This window comes from Dromiciops gliroides, chromosome 1 (assembly GCF_019393635.1).
Source record: "Dromiciops gliroides isolate mDroGli1 chromosome 1, mDroGli1.pri, whole genome shotgun sequence".
NCBI lineage: Eukaryota > Metazoa > Chordata > Mammalia > Microbiotheria > Microbiotheriidae > Dromiciops > Dromiciops gliroides.
Genome location: NC_057861.1, coordinates 718203964 through 718219558, shown reverse-complemented (window position 1 = coordinate 718219558; position 15595 = coordinate 718203964). Strand labels below are relative to the sequence as shown.

At 39.8% G+C, this 15595-nt stretch overlaps 1 protein-coding gene across 6 annotated transcripts in view; it reads left to right on the top strand.

The window, feature by feature from the left end:
* The window catches only part of CNTN4 (contactin 4), a 1173040-nt gene that overhangs the window by 1131088 nt on the left and 26357 nt on the right, over positions 1–15595 (top strand). For 5 of the 6 annotated variants that reach the window (XM_043978085.1, XM_043978087.1, XM_043978089.1 and 2 more), the window contains 2 exons: positions 8352–8472; positions 12813–12971. In XM_043978085.1, coding sequence (XP_043834020.1) covers positions 8352–8472; positions 12813–12971 — 280 coding nt within the window. The remainder of the gene's footprint in view (positions 1–8351; positions 8473–12812; positions 12972–15595) is intronic. The other variant, XM_043978091.1, reaches the window with a different exon arrangement.

Here is a 15595-nt window from a genome sequence, read left to right as displayed (position 1 = left end):
CTATAGTGGCACCCATGGTGGGCAAAGGGCCTAGTAGAAAGAGCGCTGGATTTGTATCCCATAAACCTGGGTTCAAATCTTGCCATCATTCCCATGCTAGTCTTGTGAGTTCCACCTTCAGCAAATGGTTAAACCCAGTTCTCTCCTCTATTTAAAAAAAAGACAACAATAATTACACCATGTACCTCTCAATAAATGTAAAATAATTCTGAAGAAAATGCTTGGTGAATTGTAGAGCAATTTACAAATATAAAGTATCAGGTTGTATTCTATTGGAGAGTATTCCAAAATGAATGCCGGTAAAATATGTCTGTAATATTTTGGGGGGAAATTGCAAGGAAAGGGGATTGAAGATGTTACAAAGCAGGGAAGTGTAAATTGAGAAAAATTAATAAATTTAAAAAGGTATTGTTCTTCACACTCCAATATATTTCTAGCAGATGTACTAATAATCAAATCTTTTCCTTATTCAAGGCTTCCAATAAACATTCTCAAAAGGTAGATTGTTTGCTACAGATGATGGTCTCCCCAAAAAAAAAAATTGTGATGTATTTAGGCATTAAGCCAGACTCTTCTAATAGGGCTGAGCATTTATTTACACCTCATTTAGGAGTAATCTATACATGACACTGACATTGCCTCCCCTCCATCAGTTGTCAGCAAACCAGGCATTTCTGAGCAATAGATATAAATTTCAAGAAATAGGCTGGAAAGTATGGGATAGAAGAACATTAGCAACAGAGGAAACAAACTGTATTTCTGGGGCTGCAGGAAATGGCAGGCAAAATAACCCTCAAGTCAAGTCAGTATTAAACCCTTTATTTCCTAAGTCAGTGTGCTGAAAATAATTCTGGTTATGCCAGACCTGTCACATTTTTGCAGAAAAATTTTACTTCGTCTTTGTCTAACAGAAACAACCTTCCTGTATATAGCACTTTAAGGTTTACAAAGCACTTTGCACAAAAGAAATTGGGTGGAAGGTAGCACTGATAAGCACCCACAGAAATGGTTCAGGCCATAATAGGGAAGAAAAAAAATCTTGCTAATGTACCACCTCTTAATTCTCATTCTCATCCCAGCTCTATTCCCCAATGTCCCAACTCAAATTAAACACCAAAATAGAAATCCTGAAAATCAATGAAGAAATTAACAAAATTAAAAGAAAAAAAAAACCACCGAATGAGCAAATAAAAACCAGGAGCTCAGTTTTTGAAGGAAAAAATAGTGGCATGTACTGGAAAATGTTCAACAATTAACTCTCTGAGGGGGAAAAAAATGTGTGGCACTTTTAGGTTTAATCTGCATTATTTACATTTTCTCCACCACTTTCTTGAATCTAGAAGATTAAGAAAACAAGAAATCAAGTCCTGATTTGTAGCATTTGTTGATTTCAGAAGTGTAAATGCTCACACTGAAAATATAACAAGTGACCATCAGGATCCAGTTCAAGCTAGCTCCAGCACTCCCTTCAATAAACCATTAGCTAATTTGTTTAAAAAGAAGAAATTATCAGTATTGAAAAGGAAAAAGGAAAAATCAGCAAATAAAGAATATAATTAGGAACAATTTTGTCTAATTCTAAACCAGGAATAACTTCTTAGTTGGGCTCTCTCCTCCTCCAGTTACTTCTCCACTTCATTATGTACTCCTATACCAAGGAAAGCTTGCTAAAACACAGTCTTTACCGATATTCTTCTGCTCAAACCTTTCAATGATCTCTGCCTTTCCTACTGCCAACAAAATATAAAATTCAAGCCTTTTTAGCCCAGCAGTCAAGTATTTCTATAGCATGAACCAGACCCACCTTTCTAGCCTTGTCTCACCCTGCTCTCCTTCTCATACCCACTGTTCCAACCAACTGGATTATTTTGTCATTCCTCCATCACATCGCAAACTTTTTTCTCTTCATGACTTGACTCACATCCCACTCACTTCTCCTGGAAGGTCTTGCACTCATCTCTGCCCAATGAACTATCCCTATCCTTCAGTCCCAACTCAAGAGGCACATTCTCTTTTAAACTGTCACTTATTCCCTTAGCTGCAAGTAATTTCTCCCTCCTTTAAATCTCTTTGACCACATCTCCTGATATACCGTTCTGCTTTGTATTATAATAAATCATGGGGCAGCTAGGTGATGCAATGGATAAAGCACTGGCCCTAGGAGTCAGGAGGGCCTGAGTTCAAATTTGACATCAGACACTTACTAACTGTGTGACCCTGGGCAAGTCACTTAATCCCAATTGTTTTAAAATATCCAGGGCCATCTCCAGTCACCCTTGATGTATATCTTGCCACTGGACTGTTAAAGCTAAAATTCTAGCTAGTCTGTCTAAAATATCTAATGAGTGGTCGCCAATAAATTATAAGCTTTAGCAAGAGTTAGGCTTTTAAGCATTTGTTAAGGAGAATAAGAATTTGGTAAAGAGAGAGAGAAAGGCCTACATTCATCTATGTATTAAAGGGAGAGCGCATTTCTAGCTCCGCTCTCCGCCAGAGTCCACAGGAAAAGAGAGAGTGAGTCAGAGCGCCAGGCTCCGCCTTCTTCCTCCCAAAAGCAAATGTCACTTCCTGATGCCAAAGACAAAATGCATGGTCTGGCCCTCAGAGACCTTCACCTCATGGCAGGGCTTTTCTACGGTAAGTCTCCAGCAGGTGGCATCATTCCAATAGTTACAGGACTCAGATGGCTCTGGAGGAGAGAGTGAGGCTGGTGACCTTGCACAACCCTCCCTCATTTAAATCCGATTCACTGTGAGTCGTGACATTGCCCTTGGTCCTCTTCGAGAATGAAGGACAAACAACAACAGTAATTAATCATTTATATCTTTTCTTTCCCCTTCCTAAACTAGTTGCTACTTGAGGGCAGGGGTTTTATTTCATTTACTTTGGTAACCCCACAAAATACTATCATGGTGCCTTACATATAAACATGCCCAATAAGTGTTTGCCAGATGAACAAAGGAATGGATGGATAGATGAATGATGATTTCATTGACAATTTGACCCAAAGGGCTTTAAAGAAAATAGGTCACTCCTGTTTCTTGTTGTTATAGTCTACCTCAATCTCAAGTTATTGGAGGTTTTTTGAGTTTTGATTAGAACAATAGAAATCAGGTCAAAATTTGTAATTATTAGATTATAATTTAAATCACAGAGTGGAGTGTATTTATTAAGATAGACTCACCTAGTGTGTATTAATTTTCTTTATAACAATTAAAATGGTGAGTAAATGGGTAATTTGTCCAATATAGATAATTTGCCTTTAAAACTGGTATGGAATCCCGCTTTCCCAAAACATAACCAATCCAATACAATCCATTTACTAAGGACCTACAATGTGCAAGGCACTGGGCTTGTTTCTGAGAATATAAATACAAAAAAGAAAACAGTTTCTTCCCTCAGATAACTTGAGCTGTACCATATGGAGTCCATGTAAATAGATAAGTATAAATTTTGTAATTTGAAAAGAAAGAGTTCTCTAACAACTAGAGGTCCAAGGAGATCTTTCTGGGGAAGGTATTGTAGTAGCTGAGCTTTGAAGAAGGCTTAAGATGCTAAGGGGTGGAATTGAGAGAAATATAGAAGGACAGGGGGCAGCTAGGTGGCACAGTGAACAAAGCATCGGCCTTGGATTCAGAAGGACCTGAGTTCAAATCTGGCTTCAGACAATTGAAACTTGCTAGCTGTGTGACCGTGGGCAAGTCACTTAACCCTCATTGTCCTAAAAAAACAAACAAAAAACAAAGGAAATATAGAAGGATTAAGGAGAGAAGGAATCCAGAATTGTGGGAAATATGATAGAGTCAGTTGGGAAAGAATAAAAGGATTGGCAGATAGCATACATAATGTGTTTTCCAGACTCTAAAATCCTGTATAAACAATACTCGTTATGTTTATTAGCTGGCTGATCTTAAGTAGACCCAGGTAGAACAGTTATGCAGTTTTCTCTAGTTGTGCTCAACAGGCTGTTGGTGGGAATAGCAAGGGGCTAAAATCTGGCACAGCCTGATTGTCAATAGGATGCAGGGGTAAGGGATTTGAAAGTAGCAAATGGAGTAAATTTGCATGTAGGTCTAGGTTCAAGACTACAATGGAAAAAACTGAGGCCAGGGCAGTGGCAATTGACTAAGAAAAGGAGAAATAGGAGGAATGAGTAGAGGTCCTGGTGAGGGAAAAGAATCAGTTTGGAGGAATGTGCCCCAGATGGAAGGACAAGAAGTTATAGTCACACTGAGAAATTGCAGGTTTGTATCAAGAAGGAATTCAACCATTCCCTGCATTTGATGACTATAGTCGAGCTTCTCCACAAATACATTTTTGGAATTTCATCTTTTCTTTAAAAAAAAAAATGTTATGTGTGATAGACAGATTAGAAGTATAATTAGCCAGGTGTGTGACTGAGAGGCAATTAAAATGTAAGTTATGAATTATGTGTTGATGAACTAAGAAGGCCAAGGTGTTTGAGGATTCATACTTCAGTCCCTAAGTATGAGAAATGGAGCTGGGCTGAAGAGAAAAATGGTGATCTAGGTGCTGAATTCCTGGAGCAAACAGGAGCCAGTAGGCAACTGCTATAAGATATGTATAAAGTGATCCATATGGATATGAGGAAACTCAATGGAGAATAGGGATGGCAGCAGAGAGAGGGACCAGAAACAGTAATGAGGAGCAAGGGGTGTGCTTTGCCTTTTCCCTGGCCCACGGTATCCAGTGTGCTGGAGACATGAGCCAAAGAGACAGAGTCTTCTGGAGAGAACCATGTCTAGGAACACAAGCAAATGGAAGGAATGTGAGAAGAAGACAGCTAAAACGAAAGGGGATTTGCTGTCAATAGACCAAGGGTTTCAGAGGGCACAGCGTAAGGGAGAAGGACAGAGAACAACAAGGAGTTGGGAGGCTTGCGGCTGAGAGAGGGGAAAGGGAAGGGAATAAATATTTAGACAGGACCTACTCTGTGCCAGCCACTGTACTAAGCACTTCTTTTTACAAATATTATCTCATTTGATGAGAGATGGTTGTTTCCTAGTCATAGGGCAGAAAGTTGACCGGATCACCCACAATCAAGGATCCTGTGATAGCAAATGGTAGTTATCTCCAACACCAGGAAATAGAATACCTAGGTGCCATTGTCGTAAAGAGAATGGCCTACAGAAAATAAAGCCTACTTAGACATTTGCTAGCTATGTGACCCCTGGGAAAATAACTTTGTTCCTCTTGGCCTGTTTCCTCATCTGTCAAGTGAGTAAAATAATAGCACCTACCTCACAGAGTTGTTGGATCAAATGATATAGACATGTGTGGGGGGGGGGGAGGGGGGTGTAATATAGACATATGTATACATATGTACACACACATGTGTGTGCATACAGAGATATCGATATTGATGTACAAACCCTGATGTGCTAAATAAATGTTAGCAATTATTATTATCCATTATAATGTAAGCTCTTTGGGGGAAAAGGCTTGTTTTGCTTTTTGTTTTTACTTTATATTCTCAGTGCTTATCACAGTGTCTGGAATTTAGTAAGCATTTAATAATGTTTATGGATGGTGGGCAGCTAGGTGGTGCAGTGGATAGAGCACTGGCCCTGGAGTCAGGAGGACCTGAGTTCAAATCCGACCTCAGACACTTGACACTTACTAGCTGTGTGACCCTGGGCAAGTCACTTAACCCCACTTGCCTCACCAAAAAAACAAACAAACAAACAAACAAAAAATAACTTTTATGGATGGATCAAAGACTAGGTTCAATGACCAGGGTCTTGGTCTTAGATGGGGTACTAGTGGCCATAGTTCTGGTGTCTTAGTCTCAAGAAGGTAAAAGGCCCAGTATCAACAGCCTGCTCCTCAGCAAGGTCATGAAGGTGAGGGCACTGGTACCTGAGGCTCTGGTCCCAGATAGGATCATGGAGGTAGAAAGCTTGGGGTCTGATGTTCTAGTCCTGGACAGGTACAGTCCAGCAATAGCAACTCTCCCTAATCCATCATGATGATTATGAAGGTGGTGGTGGTGGTGGTGGTGGTGGACCATTCCCAGAGCAAGACTAGCACTAAGACATTCACTTCTAGTCTAGGAAGGCAGCCCTAGGAGGCCCAGCTCCCTGATGGCAGCTCTCACCATTGATGGTCATCACTTTCTCTCTTGCCCTTCTAGTGTTTACTGTTGAGGTAGCCTCCTGGCACCTACCAGTTCTTTATCAAGCATAATTAATTTAATGAAAATGTTGGTGTCAACATTTTCCTTTGGACTTTTTTTTTTTAATAAGTGAGGTAATTGGGGTTAAGTGACTTGCCCAGGGTCACACAGCTAGTAAGTGTTAAGTGTCTGAGGCTAGATTTGAACTCAAGTACTCCTGACTCCAGGGCTGGTGCTCTATCCACTGCACCACCTAGCCACCCCTGGACTTTTTTTTTTTCTAGCCAGGACCTGATTATTAGCATGGGTTCACACATTAGCATTTCACTGAAGGACTGTTTGTGTTTGACTGCTTGGGGTAGGGAACTACCTGTTAGAACACTCCATCCTCAGTATAGATCTGCAAGTTATAGTCTTAGCTTTCCAGGGACCTTGAGAAGCTGTATGTGTCAGAAGCTGGATTTGAACTTCTATTCCTACTTCCGAGACCAGCTGGAGTCATTATACCATGTCATCCCCCTACTATTGAGCAATGGAGAAATAACCCCCAAGTCCCTACCTGGGTACAATTCCCCCACTTAACTTATAGCCAACTATCAGAGCCTATACTTGTGGCCCCAACATTGGGGAAAAAGAAGAAATTTCTGATCTGTGATGCCATTACAGATATCTCTGTAAGCCTGTCCCCCGGTAAAGTAGAAAATTTGCTTCCATGTGAAAACTCAGCCTCATTCGACATGGGTTGGAATCTGCATCATTGAATTTGCCCACTTGGACATAATTTAGCATGGGTTTAATCACCTTCTCAGTGGCCACAGAGGAAGGTTTCATCTCTTTTAATTGCTCCTGGGAGAGGTGAATGTGATGAAGTAAACTGAAAGAAAGGAAGCAAAAGATCATGTCCATTCAGGGGGCAGCTAGATGGCGCAGTGGATAGAGCACCGGCCCTGGAGTCAGGAGGACCTGAGTTCAAATCCAGCCTCAGACACTTAACACTTACTAGCTGTGTGACCCTGGCCAAGTCACTTAACCCCAATTGCCTCACTTTAAAAAAAAAATCATGTCCATTCCCAGGAGGGACAGAGGAGAGGGAGGACTTGGTCCTCCTGGAAAACTTGGATGAGATGGCAAGCCTCAACATCTCTGCTGGCTTCTTTTCTTCATGGAAATGTAGTCACAGGGGAAAGGGACCCTGAGAGGGACCCTGAGAGACTGCCTGGTAGCTCCTGGATTGGTGAGGAAAAAATATGACTTCAGTATCTGTACTATCAAAGTATTTCATGTCTATGGCAGATGTTTTCAATTATTCAATTATTCAATCCAAACCCAACTTCAAGGTTTAGCAGCATTCCTCAATTAAAATGCCACAATCCTCAGCCTCCCAAGGAGGCATCACTTTCAACTTGTTAAGAGCCTACCACTAGTGAATGGTATAGAAATATTTCTGAGCTTCGTAGACATACATGCAGTGATGTAATTAGGCCTATTCATCTTCGAATCAAACATGCATTGGGCATTCGAAAACAAATTAGCACCATTAGGGGATGTAAGATTTTGCTTGGAGAATAGGGGCTTTCATAATCTTTTTTTTTTTTTTTTAGTGAGGCAATTGGGGTTAAGTGACTTGCCCAGGGTTACACAGTTAGTAAGTGTTAAGTGTCTGAGGCCGTATTTGAACTCAGGTACTCCTGACTCCAGGGCCGGTGCTCTATCCACTGCGCCATCTAGCTTCCCCATAATCTTTTAATACAAAAATGCGAGCAATCAAAACACTGGCTATAAGACAGAAATCTGTGCAATGAAATGCTGATGTCTCCAAATTTGGTTTCATTTCCCTTTTCCAAATAAATGTGAATAGCCTGGAAGACTTGAGAATACCAATGAAGGCTATAAATTGTGTGGATGGATGAAGAAATAGGCAGGGTTTAGACACAGCTGCCCCTGATATAAGTTGAGGTGAGTCACTTGCAAATGGGTAAACTGTTTAAGTGACCCAAATCAGATTCTTCGAGTCCCTTCAAAGTTGCATTTTGGAAATGTTAGTACTCTTATCTCCCAGGCAGGCTCACATATTTTTAATAGGCCATAGCTTGCATTACTAATGTTTTCATCAGCCAGTGTAAAATAAATCCATTAGTCACAGTGTCCTTCATGTGATAATGATATTTAGAGCTCATTAAAAAGTAATTGTAGCCACTTTTCTCTACTTTATCAGCAGGATTCAGCTGGTGATTTGATGATCCGAAGTATCCAGCTGAAGCATGCTGGGAAATATGTCTGCATGGTACAAACAAGTGTGGACAAGATATCAGCAACTGCAGACCTGATTGTAAGAGGTATTTAGATTTTTAATGTCCTAAAAATATTTTTTACAATATCAATTCCAATGTGGGTTTTCATAGCTATCCATTAAAATCCCAATGGTTTATAATTACTATGAATGGTAAGCTAGGAAGCCCCATGCAACAGAGATTTAAAACAGTATGTAGCAGCATGCAAAAAAAAATATTTAGGGGTTTAGAGGGAGGTGTCATTTCTGTTCCTGATATGGTATTGTCAGAAATTGCCTTGAGCCATTCATTAAATTTCCCCCCCAATGAAAACAGTTCCTATGAGTACTGTGAATCAAGCTGTTGGAGTTAATATTACCTTCCTAGGCAACTTTGGATTAACAAAAGCAAAGAGAGGGCTGCTGGGATATCAAGCAGTGTGCTTGGATACCTCGTTGGGGCTCAAACAAGTTGGAGCTTTAGGCCACTAACCCAGCAGTGCCTTGGATTAATAACATCTAGTTTGTGAAAAGTTAAATGAACTGGTTCATCCATCGTAGGCACCACTTTTTCCATATCTGGAAAGAGTCTCTCCAGTTTTCTCAAAATGTCTTTGGGATGGGATATGACCCAGTCCATCTGGATTGGATAAGAGAAGCAGAGGTGAAAATCAACAAGAAAAGGGTGTACAATTCTACATCCTGCTTGGTACATTTTCTGGATGCCCTTAGAACTTGGCAACAATAGCTTGGGGAGAAGGTAGGAATTGAACCAAAATGAACTGCAAATGCCAAACTTGAATTAATCACAAATACTGATTTATTTTTCTTTTAGTCGCACAAATGTAAGACAAAATTGTAGTGAAACCACCTCAGACCTATCAAAACAGCTTCTTTGGTCCAACTGCATAGCTCTAAGAAGTATAACTACATCTTGGAGACCAAGAGAAGTGTCTATCATATATATGGTAGAGTGGCAGGGCCAAGAAGTAATCAGAAATGGAGACAGAGAGAGTGGAGCACTAATAGAGTGAGAGGGGTAATGTATTTGTATACTGAGGCATGTGACCAGGTAGAATTTTGAACAAGGTCACGTTCCCCCCAAACTAATGGATTTGACTAGGCCTGGTCTAAGTTCTGGGGGTATAGAGACAAAAAACTCACAAGTTCCTGCCCTCAGGGGGTTGACATTCATAAAGCCTTTCTAATAGCAATAAATATGTCTTTGACACCACACAATGCAGGGGCAAGGATGACCAATAAGATCTGATCCAGGAAGAGCCACTAATTTGTCCTTGGTCTGAATGTAGAAAATGATTACTATTCATTTATGAAGAATGTAGAAACGTAGAAAATGATTACTATTCATTTATTTTTAAGCAAACCACTATAGTTTGTCTAGTCCCCCCTCAGAGATAAAAGAGTCCTACCCCCCAAAAAAATTAATCCTCTCTTTAATTAGGATAATGTTCAGATCAGCAGCTAAAACACCAATAAATTAGACTATTAAATCTTTAAATGAATAATACTTGATGTTCTTAAATAGTATCATCTACCTCATTTCACAGAAAATAACATTGAATACCAAGAGGAATTTGCAAGCACCAGTCTAAAAGAAAATTTAATCAATGAATAAGCCCAATAAATTACCCATGCATTTATTTTTTAAACCAACCATAATTTCATATTTTGTCTTCCTTGGATAGTTCTTTCATCTTGTATTTTCTGCTGAAGTGGGGTCTGCACCAGGGTTTCTTCCCTTAGGCTTCATTCCAAAAGCTGTTTTGATAGGTCTGTTTCTGCTATGAGGTGGTTTCACAACAATTTTGTCCTATATTTGTGTGACTAAAATGAAAAAAAAATCAGTATGTGTGATTAATTCAGGTTTGGTGTTTGCAGTTCATTTTGGTTCAATTCCTACCTTCTCCCCAAACTATTGTTGCCAAGTAGGGGAATCCAAAAAAGGTATCATTATTTTTAAATTTATTATTTTAAAAAATAATAATAGTTTTAATAACCGTATTTGTAATTTCCTTTGTATCCTATGTATTTTATTCTCTTGGTTTAAAAACATGTTTATGAGAAGAAATCCATAAGTTTCCCCATGTTAAGAACCCCTGGACCTTGTGGTCCACTCCTGCGAAACCTGTAGTTACACTAACAACACATGGCAGCCATCATGGTAGCGGAGACCTTTGGAAGTGTCAAACCCTGCAAAATCTCTACCAATGATCCCTTGGTTTTGGCAGGCATGGGTGACATCTCCCTCTAAGGCTCTGAGACCATGTTATTGTTTTGTTTGAAGGGTAAACAGATGCACGCAAAATTGCAAAAGAGGGCTCTTATGAGAACACAGATGAAGTAACTTCTCCAAAGCCAAGTTGGTAAACCATTTACAAGGACATCAACTTCACTTTTTGAAAAAGGAGAAGTAGAAAGGAGTCTCTTCTACATAGCCCACCTCCGACCTTCTGGCTTGATAGCTTTCCATCTCCTCTGTACACTTCTGTAGAATCTATTGATTTACTCCTCTCAGGGACTGGGAGTAGAGCAATTTACTACTTGTGATTCTCAGCTTTTTAAAGGCCACTGCAGCTGAATTTGTAAAGAAAAGAAGGGCAGCGGAGGATAGAAAAGCAGAGTCGACAACAAGGGTTTATCTCTGTAATAAGGGTCTCGGGAAGCTGAGGTGACCACAGACCTCCCTCTCAGTGACGTGAGAAAGAGATTCTCAAATGTCACAGTGGAAAATTAATCAGCCTGAGGTTAGACATTCCAGCTGCGCAGAGCGAGGGGGAGAGTAACTTGTGTTTCACCTGTGCTTTTGTCAAATGGCTTTCTGGTTCATTTCATTTTATTTTTAAGGGAGTTAAATCCGGAATACCAGATAAAGAATTCGAGGGTCCATCCTAGGGCAAAGTCTGGCTCCTGGAAATCTCCATTAAACTCTTTGTGACCTTGTTAAGTACCAGTTTTTACCTGCCCAAATGACCCAGCCCAGTGGCATTTCAGCAGTGCAGGGGTTAGGAAGGGCCTAGCAAGGCCTTTATCCTCATTCAGATATTATGGATTTGAGAACTGTCAGCTATGAGCCTCTCACAATCCCCTTACTTCCTGAGGCAGACACCTGTGGCTTATTAGAAATTATTTTCACTGCCTGTAAGAGATTCTTAGGTTGCAAATTAGTTCAGATTCCAGACTGGGATTTATATTATGTTGGCCTGCCCACAGGGACAGGGCTTCTCTGTTGTTTCATTATTTCTGGACTATTGTTTGAATCTGATTTTCTTCTTTTAAATGGACTAAGGGTATAGGCAGAAATAATGAACTCTATGCTGATAAGTTTAGAAATACAGGTTGACCTGCAGGCACTGTGTAAATGAGGGTCTAGTTAGTAGGACTTTTGGAGACATAAGACAATCTCAAGGTTATTGAATACTGAATAGACACATAGTCACATACATACAAACACACACACACACACACACACACACACACCAATTGTAGCTATTATTTTTGTAGTATTAATGCAATGAGAGCAAAGAATACTCTATGACTACTGAGGTTGTGTTTTGTTTCCAATTCTACTAGTGTTTATCAAACATTCCTTTGTACAAGACATGGCAAGAGAGTCAACATGGTGTCATGGATGGAAGGCCATCCTTATAGCCAGGAAGACATAGCTTCAAATCCTGCCTCTGATACACATTGACTCTGTGACCCTGGGAAAGTCATTCAGCATAACCTCTCATTCTAGGCAACTCTGTAGGCTACGGAGAAGGTGCCAGCCTACAGTGGTAGAGAGTTTCCTTAACTGGTAGTTCCTTATTCCCAAGAAATCCTGGGTCCAATTCCCAGACCAATGTGCAAGACATAGTGGTCATGTAGCCTAGTGGATAATTAACCATCCTCAGAGCCAAGAAGACCTGGGTTCAAATCCTTCCTGCCTTTGATAAATATCTGTTGTTACCCTGGGAAAGTCATTTAACCTCTTAGTGCCACCAGGCAAGTCTCTAAGACTAATTGCTGCTGAGCAGGTGGCAAATTGACTCAGTACAGGGGTATTTCCTTGTGAAAGTTTATATCACTCTTAAATGCAATCCCAAAAGAAAAAGTATGAGACATAACGGTAAGCACTGGAGATAGACAAAATTAAATATTGCTCCATCCGCTAACACACTACTGAGGGAGGGCATAGAACATGTAAACATAAATAAATACAAAATATTCACAAATTAATTTGGGGGTGGGATTGTTGCTAACAACTGGATAAACCGACTCAGGGATCACATGACTAAAGACAATTCTTCCTTTCTAATTTAGGTTGCCTTTTTACATATCAAACTCTTATACTCTAGAACCTCAATGCAGAGACTTTCATCATCTTTGATCTGTCTCTTCTCTCAGGTGCACCAGGTCCACCAGAGGCTGTGAGTATTGATGAGATCACAGATACGACAGCCCAGCTGTCCTGGAGACCGGGAGCAGATAACCACAGCCCTGTCACTATGTATGTCATTCAGGCCAGAACTCCATTTTCTGTAGGCTGGCAAGCGGTCAATACAGGTAACTGGGTTCAGCATCATGAGGAAGTGATCTGTATGTAGGGATCTAGTGACACAGCAAACCAGCCCTTAAACAAGGTGACCTCCTGAGCCCAGTCTAATGCCCAGGGCTATGGACCCTCTCACTAGCTAGTTGTATTAACTAGAACAAAGCCCATTATGTGTCTCTTTCTAAGTTCTCTTCCTTTATAAAATGGGATCGGATAAGGTCTAGGGTCAGATTTGGTGGTCTTTAATGTTTCTTCCAAATCTAACACTCCAGGAGCTGGTCTCTCTCTCTCTCTCTCTCTCTCTCTCTCTCTCTCTCTCTCTCTCTCTCTCTCTCTGTATATATCTATATCTTTATATATATGCATATCTATGCATACATAAATACATATACACATATATGTATATTTATCTATTTTATATTTATATGTTGCCTATTAATATATTTTAAATATATTGTACAATGCATATTTAATATATTTCTAATTGATTATTATATACTTAAAACAAAAACATATATAATATATGTTTTGGTTTTAAACTATGGTTCTATGACAAAATTTATCTATCTATAAAATGGACAGATTGAGAAATATATATATAACCCATCTATGTATATGTGCATATGAATATATGTATAGATAGAGATCCATTATATAAATGGAGAAATTTTGATATGGAACCACAGTTTAAAATCAAAACGAACAAAAACCTGATTTTACTGCACATTCTTTCACTGAATTAACTGTCTTCTTTGTATGCACAAAATCAATATAACAAGTCAAATGAATAGTTGAATCATTAGGATCATAGATTTAAAGGTGTATGGGACCCTAGTGTCCACCTAGACCAACTGTCATTTTGTGGATGAAAAAGGCCATGCAAGCCCAGAGAGATATAGTACCTTGTCCACTCAAAAGATGGTAAGCAGCAGAATAGGAATCTGAGCCCAGGCAGTCTGACTCCAGTTCCAGTACTCTTTCTACTATATGAAGAATTAGGGAAGAGAGTGGTTTGGGTAACTTCTACCTTATGAGTACTGGCTGAATTGATGAGCTGGAATGGGTCTTTTGGTGTTCATTGACTTTCCTGAGTTCATGCTGCTTATGTATCTGTAGTGTTTGTTTGAACATTGTTTTTCTCAGATGTCCTGTTGCTAGAATGTTGAACCTTAAAGTGCTATGTAAATATGACTTATTTTTATAATTATTATGAGAACATCATAGAACTGGCAGTCAGGAGTACTAACTTCTAGTCCCGGTCCTATCATCCACTGGTGATGTGAGATCTTTGGCAAAACACCTAATTTATTTGTCTATCAGTTTCCACCTTTGTGAAATGGGAAGGATAAGTTCTGATCTGCCTCCCTCAAAGGATTCATTCAAGTTTAATCCAAAGTAATATATGTGAAACACATCTATCCTCTATTCATTATGGAAAATTCTACCCAATGATGCAGATTGTAGCCAATCTGTGATATGGAATTTGCCCAAGTTTCCACAGCTAGCAAGTATCCAATAAAAGAAAATACAATACATCCTTATTAGGCACTAACAAAGTGCCAGGCACTATACTAAGTGCTAGGAATACAAATTTTAAAAAAGATAGCGAATCCCTGCTTTCCAAGAATACAGTCCTTGGAACATAGTAAGCATTATATAAATATTAGCTATTGTTATTACAATCTAGTTAGCTAAGACAACACACAAAAGGAAGCTGAAAGGGGAGAGAAGGGACATGATCACGGTGGAGGTGAAACCACTCAATATCATGGTGGAGTCAAAACTAGGCAGTGCAGCTGGTGGGAAAAGAAGAGTTGGCTCCAGTTCTGGGCCCTCTTTAAAGCAAGGCTTTAGGAGGACTTTTATACTCCCCCCATCCAGCCTTCCAATCAAAGGGACTGAGGTAACTGAGGATATTAATGAGGTGTGAGTATCAGAGTAAGGATTTGAAGTCCAGTCTTCCTGACCCCAAACCCACCACTTTATCCCACTAAACCACATTGCATATTCATGTATATGGAGACATTTTTAAAAATATAAAGTGTCATAAAAGTAAAGTAGTAGTATTAATCTACCTCCACTGACCATTTTAGTGATCAAATTTTAAAGTCTGGGACAGTTCTATAACAACAGAGACAACCCTGAAGTAGAGTGTATGAGTATCATGATCTTCATATTACAGAAACTGAAGCTAAGAGAAATTAAATTGCTTGCCATGGGTCATATGGCTAATCGCAACCAAAATTCATCCTCAGGATGTCTTCATGCCATCCTACCATAATCCATTTGGTTGTCCAGAGTAAGGTAGCCATCCCATTAACACAATCGGAAGCTGGATAAATCAGCATTCCAGTGTTGAGATTTGGCGGCTGTTATCTCATGTAGTGTTTGCCAGGGGTCCGTGATCTCACAGATGGAGGAATTCCCTCTGACAATGCCAATCCCAACCCATACCCTCTTGCCTAACCTTGTGACTCTTGCTGATATCTGCAAGAGAAGTTCTGCCTAGTTTTCTGAGTGGCATCACATTCTCTTCCCATTAGGACAAGACCAGTAGAACACACTAGTCATCTCTCAAGTTGTTCTCACCATGCAACCAGTCCCTCCTCCTTCTTCACTCATGTTTCATTTATGA